General features: G+C 37.9%; 1 protein-coding gene across 1 annotated transcript in view; it reads right to left on the bottom strand.

Annotated features, from left to right (window-relative positions):
- Positions 1-298: 298 nt before the first annotated feature.
- The window catches only part of LOC134744084 (chitotriosidase-1), a 68,938-nt gene continuing 58,856 nt past the window's right edge, over positions 299-10,380 (bottom strand). Inside the window, exons 12-17 of the mRNA XM_063677758.1 lie at positions 9,994-10,165; positions 8,892-9,008; positions 6,258-6,393; positions 3,616-3,788; positions 2,006-2,207; positions 299-825 (exon numbers count right to left, since the gene is read on the bottom strand). Coding sequence (XP_063533828.1) covers positions 611-825; positions 2,006-2,207; positions 3,616-3,788; positions 6,258-6,393; positions 8,892-9,008; positions 9,994-10,165 — 1,015 coding nt within the window. The 3' untranslated portion in view covers positions 299-610. The remainder of the gene's footprint in view (positions 826-2,005; positions 2,208-3,615; positions 3,789-6,257; positions 6,394-8,891; positions 9,009-9,993; positions 10,166-10,380) is intronic.

Below are 10,380 nucleotides of genomic sequence, written 5' to 3'. Positions count from 1 at the left end.
GAGTAAGATATAATTATTATCCTTAAAAATATAATTTACTAATAGATAGGGTACTTTACGTACAATATTACCAATAATGTTAATTTACAATATATCACACGAATCTCCATTCGATTTTCAATGACAACCGATAAGTAAATCTCTTTTTTAATTGGTGGATGATAGTTCAAGATCATAACAATGTAGAAAAGTAAAAAAATACAAATAATATAGTTTGGCCAACCATGAAGATAATAGAAAGTAGCTACAGGACATTTCGTTTCCTTTTGTAACTATTGTTCCAAAGTTATCAGTGTGCTCGTTTCTTAGCACGGACGGCTGGCCAGGCTATAAATAGGAAATCACCACAATGGGATTAAAATCTTTTTTTTTGTTCACTGCAGAGGGCGCCACTGGCCAAGAAGGTTGCGGATAACAGGCGTTTGTTTGTGTGCAATTTGCGCTTTTGTTTCTGCCACTCGTAAATTTCGGTGGTGGATGGACTTGATAAAAGGGCCCTCTGAAGTTTCTAGCTGTTAACCCCATTATAACCATAACGATCTGCAAGCATTTATAAAATAACGGACTGCAAAATTAACTAAAATTTTGCCAACATAACAGAACAGTTTTTTTATCGCTTAGCAGCCGGCGCTTGGGTGTGGTGGTGGCATCCCTCTACGTTCTCTGGCCAATCGCAGACGTTCTGATCAGGGTTGAACACTAGATTAGACGGGCACGGCATGTGGTGCTTTCTCTCTCCCTCACACATGTAGTAGTGCGTGCAGTCAGCCCTGTCTTTGTGGTAGGAAATGTGGCCGTCTTCTTCTTCACAGATGACTTCGTTGGCTGAAAAAGTAATTTATTTGTAAATAACTTAAAAATATACGTGTAATATGAAGCCCGATTTTGATTTAAAATTTGTTTTGGTTTTGATCAAGTTATGATACGACCTTGACGATCGCTCGCACTGATTGATGCGCGCGAAATGCTCTGGAAGTCGTGTGATTATCTCGCTCGCACTTACGTAAATAAATCAAAACCTTAACAAATTGTTAAATCAAAATCAGCCTCCTGGCCAACCATTTGAGTTTAAAAGAAAAAAAAAAACGTAACGGAAAATAAATAAAACCTGAATTAGGTACTAGTTTACCTAACGATGAAAACCCCGCTTACCTATCGCAGATATATAAATCATTTGATGACATGCCAAATAAATAATTGCATGTCACTACCGGCTGGGTTTAGTAGTTTCGGAAAATATGGCACGTATTAAATTAAGCATAGAATGTGAAATTTGGCAAATATGAACATGTAAGTAAACTTAAAATACGACATATACGTAGGTATTTTAGGTAAGACCTGTTTCTCTGAAATTCACGATCGTGGAATACTAATAAATTTTCGTCAGTAACAGTATATCAAAATTTAATATACGAGTAACAAAAAATATTAGGCTATGAGCTTGCTTATCCAGACTTATTAGAATAAAAAAAAGAATAAAAAAAAAAGTCTGCCTACACTTTGTGAATTTTAGCGATCGAATAAAAGGCCAAGAATGATTAGAAAGGTAACATTCAGGTTTGGAATATCAGATATCAGAACTATCGGAGTTTTCACTAAAATCAGAATTTTTGTCAAGATTTTAACCATTATCGATTTAACAGTAAATTTTAGAGGTCGAATGAAGGCCAAGAATGTTTAGAAAGGTAACATTCAGGTTTGGCATATCAGATATCAGAACTATCAGAGTTTTCACTAAAATCTGAATTTGTCTCAAGATTTTAGACTCCATTATCGATTAAACAGACCCATCGGTTGCTTAAGACCTTGCTGATCAGATCGTCAGACTGAGATGGTATTCAACTATTCACATTAGATGCGGAATAGCACGCCGCTTCATTGTGCGAACGGGATATCGCTTTATATCTTGTATATAGCGCTGTTCGTTCACACCCCTAAGTAGACCACGGATCCGCGTCAGTATTATAACCGCATGTGCAAAAAAGGGTATAAGCAAGATACTCACGATCCTTAGTAGTATATTGTCCGTTCGGGTTCGACGACTCATAAGGCCCGTCATATTCCAGCTTGACCTTGTACCCGGACAGCTCCTGCTTCATTGCGGTGATGAGGGGGTACTTCCCGGTGCCGCAGGAGCCTCGGAAGTCATCCATGTCGATGGACCAGACCATGATGCCGCCGAAACCTTCTTCCTTGAGCCATGCCATCTGAAATTGAAGTGTTGCTGTTAATTCTAGTCATGCGGTATTTGAAGGCAGGGACCGGACAACCCTTTCCGCGATAAAACCCTTTCAATGGGCGACACTTAAACACGGCTAACACATTGAAAGACTTTCCCTTTTGAACTGCAAGCCCATTCATACCCTTACCTTTGACTAACCCTTACCGAAAAGCTAACCAAAAATAAGGCTAGCTCTTAATAAGGGTTACCCTTATCTTTAAGCGCTTTTTATAAAGGTTTCCCTTTGCGTGAAAGAGACAGGATTAGTATATATCTACGGTAGTGTATGTAAAGGAAAGAAAATACGTGCCTAGTCAAAGAACGCCGCCGTCGCCGCCGACGATCGCTCGGATTCGAAGTAATGTGTGCTTTATGAACAAGGTAGACGACTTAAATTAGCACGCTTATATGCTAAAAGGGAAGCCCTTTATAAGGCTAACCCTTATAAGCAATATGCAAGGTGTTGGTGAGCGGATGATAAGGGTTTTGTAAGGGTATTTGGGCTACCGATTACTCAAATGTGGTAGCTTTATATAAGGGTTTTTAAAACCAAAACAAAGGGTTTCGTCTGGCAAAGGGTATGGTGAGTTAAGCCTTATGCAATACCCTTATAAAACCCCGATAAGGGATAGCGGGCCGGTCCCTGTTTGAAGGGTAATATTATATTAAGCGAGGTTTAGACTAGCAAGAACTTGCATGCAATTTTCAATACATTGCGGTATCTGATAAACATTTTGAATGCAGTTTACCTTAGTAGTCAGCAATGTAACGTAAATTGCATGCAAGTTCTTGCTAGTCTAAACCTCGCTTTACACTAAGTATTACTAATATATAATATATGGTCTAAACTCTCGACGTTTGATGTTTACTGGGAAGCTTAATCTTACGTTTGATAAAAATTTTACCATATTATTAAAACATGTCTATCTATAAAAACAAAAAAATACAGAATGGAAAGGTATGGGTGAAGACAAACATTGAAAGTTGGAGAGGAGAAGAGGGGATATGCGACGGGGGTAAAGGTCAGCGATCTTTCGCGGTACGCGAATGGCACCATGTGCTCTTTGTCCCACACGAGGGTCGTGTTGTCCTCGTCTCGTCGCGTCGGTGTCTTACCTTGGTCTTTAGCGATCGTTCGTCAATTCGTCATCGAAGCCAACCCACTGGTTGTCGCGGTCAGCGAAGGGCACCATCTTCTCGTTGTTCTACACGAGGGTGGTGTTAATACGGACGAACTCGCAGACCTTAGACCATTCCCTTTGGTTTCTTACCTTGGTCTTCAGCGATCGTTCATCGTCGAAGCCAACCCACTGGTCGTCGCGGTACGCAAACGGCACCATCTGCTCGTTGTCCCACACGAGGGTCGTGTTGTCCTCGCCTAGTCGGTGTCTTACCTTGGTCTTTAGCGATCGTTCGTCATCGAAGCCAACCCACTGGTCGTCGCGGTACGCAAACGGCACCATCTGTTCGTTGTCCCACACGAGGGTCGTGTTGTCCTCGCGAAGGAACTCGCAGATCTCGTAGTACGACATGAATCCGGCCTCGTTGGTGTAGCGGCCGGCTGAGCCTGGTTGACAACATTTTTTTTTAATTATAAAATCATGATTTACTCATACAAAAGGAAAGGAAAGTGGGTATTTTATCCTAATAATGCTGATTTTAATTGCTGACAACAGTGAGAGACTTAAAAGGGGCGTTGCGCAAATAACTTTGGTCTCGTTTGGCAGGCACACACTACTTTTTACCGCAGCAGCGAGAACACATAGGCCACTAACAAGAATACATTTTAGCCAAGGTTATTCTCAGAAAATGTAATGCAATGGACTGATACGGGCTTTAAGAGAACAGAGTAGTATGTGCGATTACCAAAAACTGCGAAAACTCAATACATTTTTACTATATACCTACCTAGTATCGTCGCACACGTCTTGCCCTTTAAATTATTATTCCTAAATATACAATATGGCACAATTTGCGTAACAAACCACAAAATCGTTTGTCCAATCACCCATATAAAATCGGACCGTACACGTTTCTAACATATTCGAGAACGTGACCGCTGGCCTCAAAACTTACAACAATATTCCTGAAATAAAACTATGAAAACGGATTATATCGCGTATATTGAATTTATAATACATCCCGACGTTTCGAACTCTTTACAGCGTTCGTGGTCAACGGGTGACTGAGGAAAAATTACAAAATGCAAAAATACCCACATACTAAAATAATGAACAATCATAGACTACAAACTTTAAGGCTGGTTGTACATGCAAAATCGGTTCATAAGGCTAGTTATACACTATAATTATTTTTCAAGTAAAGATATATATATATATACGCGATAAAAAACTATGCCGGCTCCAACCCTACACCACGGACCCGAGAAGATTTAATTCCCTCCTAAATTGTAGGAGGGTATCCCAATATGGGACCGGCAACAAACTCGGCGGGACACATCTTTTCAAAACATCAGAATGTCCAGCATCATCCAACACTACGGTCTCACAGTCTATGTCTCGCTTGCTCCTTTATCAGGTGGACTACAGGATCCCAAGCTGGTGGTAGAGAAATTCAATATACGCGATATAATCCGTTTTCATAGTTTTATTTCATGAGTAACTATCGCGGTAACCGAAGACAATATAACAATATTCCTGTTAAACAAATCAATATAGGAATAGTTATTTGTTATACAAGGGTGCAAAGTTGTATTTTACCCGCGAGTGTTTCAACACACGAGAAGTAAAATACATTTGCGCCCGTGTGTAACACAAAACTTTTCACCTCACTATAGCGAGGAAAGTGCAACATCCACAGGCGTTAGATCGTCTTCATCGCTGAAATCACTCATTTCTTTACGATATTATAACAGAAAACTCTGGAAGTTGTGTATTTTTACGCGAGTCGGTGAGAAAAGGTTTTAAGTAAAAGAATTGTTGACAATGTTGACATTTCTGATGTATGAAATGTCAACGATGCGTTTTGAAATTGCATCGACTCAAATTGTTCGTTCAGAATTATATTTAACATCATTATAAAAAAACAAACGTTTCTTATGGAATTTTAAGGTTTATGACTTAAAATCATTAAATAAAGCTAAATTTGGTATTTTTTATTAGATTCTCAAACCATTTATTTAATGATAATTAATATCGAACGAACCATTGTCATGAGCGTTTTACGTTTTGTTATCTGTCAAGCTACTTAAACACGCTCCATCCAAGGTCAAATTACTTTCCCCACTAGAGGATAAAACGCGTTTTTCCCCGCTTGTATTGAAGGATAAACGACAACTTTCCGAGCTAGTGAGGGGAAAAATGATTTGCAGGAGGGCAGGTGACGACGTTATGCTTACAATTTAATTTAGACTTTATTGTGTACAAGCAAGGTGTTTATTTGCAGGTTACATTATTATTTTCAAGCTCAGAGAGAGATTTGTTTATTATAATAATAATAAGTCGTTTGTTTATTCTAGATTCAAAAAGGTCATATAAGAGCGAGGCGGCTTAAAAATATTGTGTTTTGTATCAAAACGTTTAAGTTTACAAAGGGATTTACCTTTCAACAAGTACCTATATTGCACGTACATATTGTATTTTATTACCAACTGACTGCGTAAACGACACATCAAACCTTAATTAAACAGTCAGGACAGGGAAGGGTGAGATTTGATTGATGCCTTAAAGGAACGCGTTTGATTAGGGTGAATATTCCATCTCACCGAACAGGTTTCATGTCCAATTCTTTCTCCATTCAGGTAGCTCGCCTTTGGAATAGTCTCCCTGTTAAAATTGGACAGTGTCCGAATAGATTTACATTTAAAAATCCTTACGTGGGTACTTTGCTAGCAGAATCATGAATTCTTAGTGTTTCTGTTTTGTAAGTTTCATCTGATATCATATGTATTTGTATGTACTTTGGCGGTCAAATGGTTAAAACACAGGTGAAACTCCTAGAGTAAAACACGTCTATAAGCTACGGCTACGGTAACCACATCATTCGGCGGACCACCATCTTAGTATACAAAACTTACCGCCACCAGAAGCAGGCGCGCCGATATCGAACTGCGTCTCGTTGATCAGACTGAAGGAACGCCCGTAGGTCGGCATGCCAATCATCAGCTTCTCCTTGGGTGCCCCCTGCCGCACCCACTCGCGGGCTGAGTAGTCCTGGAAACGAAGGTAAGGTTCCAAGTGAAGAATACTTGTTATATTTCTTACTAGCTTTTGCCTGCGACTTCGTCTGTGCGGACTTAGGGCCAGTTGCACCAACAACAATTAACAGACTGATCAACGTCAAGCAGTAGAGAACTATGAAACTTCCTATACAATAAAAATTTGCGAACGCTAAAACGGTGACAGACGGTTTGGTGCAACCCGACCTTAGTATAGCGCCTGGAAAAATTCTCATGGCAATCATTCAATTTGAGAATATTATGCACACAAATTAACAGGCACTTCATAAATTATCTCAATTCCATCCCGCTTTTCACTTTCTTAAGGGATGACTTTTGAGATAAAAACTATCCTATGTCCTTCTCCGGGACTCAAACTATATCTATGCCAAATTTCATCTAAATCGGTTTAGCGTTTTAAGCGTGAAGAGGTAACACTCAGACAGACAGACAGACTTTCGCATTTATAATATTAGTATGGATTTAATGTATACATGTGTATGTATGTGTGTGTGTTGTATGTATGTGTGTATTTCTTATTTGATGTGTAGTTCTCTTTTGTTTTGTGGCAATAAATGTTTTCTTATTCTTATATACTGTGCACTAACTATGTCTCGTGATCAACAGTAAACGAACGCTATGCGGAACATAATCCCTAGTTCCCTACTAATATTATAAATTCCAAAGTAACTTCTTTGTCTGTCTGTTACCTCTTGACGCTTAAACCGCTGAACCAATTTAGATGAGGTATAGAAATGATTTTGGAGCCCGGGGAAGGAATTAGGATTGTTTTTTCAATCATCATCATCGCCCCATGCAGAAGAAGTCGCGGGTAGAAGCTAGTAATTCATAATTATGTTTTAATCGATGATATACGTATAAAACAGACTTTTGAATTACTTCGCAAGTGAATGCAGGTTTCCTCATGATGTTTTCATTCGCCGAGAAGCAACTTGTCATTATGAAATGATTTTTTGTATTTTGTAAATAATTTTAATAGACATATTAAGATAACATGTTAGAATTTCACTCGCAATGTGTTTCTTTATAAGTTTTATAACATAGCATAGGTATTCCATTCATATCCATTAATAAATCGGTTAAAAGCGATCGTATTATCGATCGAATAGCGATAGATATAAAAGCAATTGTATATCAGACAAGAGGTTGATTGAAAACCATCGAGGTAGGATATTTCTAAATTGTTATGAAAAGGCAGCGTAAAAACCTGCTGAAGTGAACAAGGGTCGGGTCTTAATATTGTGTTATTATTACCCTTTCTTTGATTTTTCGATCATATTTTTCGGAATGCCTAATGAAGCAGTGTCATGGAAAAACGTGGCTCCTTTTACAATCTTAATTTTCCGTGATTAATGATTATCTGCTATGTTAGTTTAGTAAGGTGAATATTTCAGGCTGTTTTCTGGAAAATATTGAATAATATAAAAGACAGAGCCGGCTTAGGAGCAGCATTAGTTGCAAAAGTGATTAAAGCACAAGGTAGGGGTACTTCATCCTCATAGTAGTCAATTACAATAAAGATAATACCTTTTAAATCCGACAAAATCGTAGATTTTCTTACAAATGTATTACCTATCGAATAAATCAGTACCTACAACATACTAAGGTTATTCTATCCAAAACAATATCTTATTCGCATTTAAAGGACTCAATGAACATCAAGCGACCTTAACTAATTATTATAATATTGTATACATATTTACGTTGTATAATATAATATTGTTGGCATTGCTGTAATAAGTTTGTTTGTAGTTAGGGACAGAAAATCACACTACCAATTTGAAGGATTTCAAGGGTTTAAAGATAATGCTAGAATCCCTTGAAGATTATTAAATCAAATATCAAACCTAAAGTCACCCTCCTTTTCTTTGATTTATTGGTACTTACACTACTTACTAAGCAATTTTCAGGTCACAGATCATATTTATTAGGCTGATATTCAGATTTAAGCTCTAGGTTTTGGAATTTCAGGATTTATAGGCCCTGGGTACGATTGACAAAGGGATTCTTCCTTTAACCCTTCTCAAAGCAGAGGTGATTAAGCGACCACACGCGGCATTTTATATGTTCGTCAGATATTAAATGAGTAGAACCGTTGTTATTCAATTGTCATTTTCGAACTGTCAGTCTGGACCTCTGGGTCTGGGTCTGGGTCTGGGTCTGTTAATTTTGAAGGGTATAGTGCAAGTACTTTTTATAAAAGAAACTAACACGTAGAACACATGTAGTAGAAGTTAGTAACAACTGACCCGGCAATATACTTTGGTGTAGAAAAAAAAAAGAAATGGGCAGTTTTGACTTGAACTCTCAATTTTCAGTTGTCCCAAATTATAGCTTCCTACGTCAAACGGTTTCTAATAAAAAAGCCTGTAACCGATTCACAATACAAAACTGACCCCATACGTGATCTATAAACACAGTTTTGTATGGAACACTTTAAATGGTCAATGAATGGTTTTAAATGATACATACCACAGTGAGTTTCTTCTGGTAGCTGGTGGCGCTCTCCAGCGGGAACAGAGGGCTGTTGTGGCCGACCTGCCTCTCCCATTGTCCGTGGAAGTCGTAAGTCATGACGTTGATGAAGTCCTGGAGTAAAAGTTTTCAATTTATTTATATATAATAATGAAACGTTCAATCAATACGCGTAACTATGAGACTAGCAGTATCCAAATTCGAAATACCATGGACTAACTTATACTAGAGCGGTACTGTTATAGTAAATTTTGTAACCCCAGTAAATTCACTGCCATCTGTCGACACACTTTAAAACTAAAAATAAATATTTATAAAAATACGATAAAATGTATTTAAATATGGATAAATGATTTTTTTATTTGCATTAATTACCTATATTTTTACGATTTTGACCCATGTTCTTTCACTGATATGCGTTAAAATTGTTAAATAACAGACGAAACCGTCAACGCCATCTATACGACAGTAGGCCAAAGCTAGTAGCGCCCTCTGAACGAGAATCAAATTTTCTTGATTTTCGAGGCACGTTTTTTCCTTAGACTGTACTGTATCCATCTATTACGGAGTTATATCTATCTTTGGAAATACTCAAATCGGAATTCAAATCAAATATCATATCTAGAATTGTATTAAGGAAACGATGTATAATTTTTAGATAGGCTGACCTAACTAGAACCAATAACCAGAAAAATTGGAAAATCGATTAGGATGAAAAACAATCATCTGGAAAGAACAGCACATACTTAGACTGTTATTTGTTATACCAACTCCTGTCGTAATACAGACATTCGAATTTCAAGGAAAGAACATTAACTATTTAGGATTTGCTTATGAGCTACTTAGAGCTTTAGGAGACTCCAAGTTCAAGATAAAAAGACTTTCGATTACAGTGTATTCATAATCATATTTATTGTGACTATAGGTATACAAAAAAGGTGTTACAGGCACTAAAACCATAGCCTACCATCTTAATATTTGTTACTTAAAGCTAAAAATAATATTCAAATCATATTTGTATTTATGCCTGTTTGGATTTGTGGATGATTAAAGAATAAGGCGGCTTAAACATTTGATGTAGTAAATCGCGATAGCTTACCAAGTATTTCGAGATCTCCGGCACATCGTATCCAGCGGCGATAGCTTCGAACGAGGCGGGTACAGCAGCGGTGAGCAGGAGACGTGGCTGGCCAGAGGTCTTGGCTTCTCCTTCGAAGGCCAAGCGCAGTTCTTTCAGGAGGGAGACGAAGGCAGCACGGTCATCGGCTCCTCTGCGAAGTACGGACTTCAGTATTTTCGAAAAATTTAACATCAAACCTTTTGCTAATTTAAGTAAAAAAAAAAAAACTTAAGTAAGCTAATATAATACGTACTAGTGGTTCTGTGTGAAATAATACGTAATAGTAGTGGATATACTGTTAAGTATATTGACTTAGAGACACAGCTTGATGCCTGTCTCTGGAGACCCAAAGTTTGCCCTTTTATT

The sequence above is a fragment of the Cydia strobilella genome, chromosome 9 (genome assembly GCF_947568885.1).
Source record: "Cydia strobilella chromosome 9, ilCydStro3.1, whole genome shotgun sequence".
Classification (NCBI taxonomy): Eukaryota; Metazoa; Arthropoda; class Insecta; order Lepidoptera; family Tortricidae; genus Cydia; species Cydia strobilella.
This window is presented reverse-complemented; position numbering and strand designations above follow the sequence as displayed.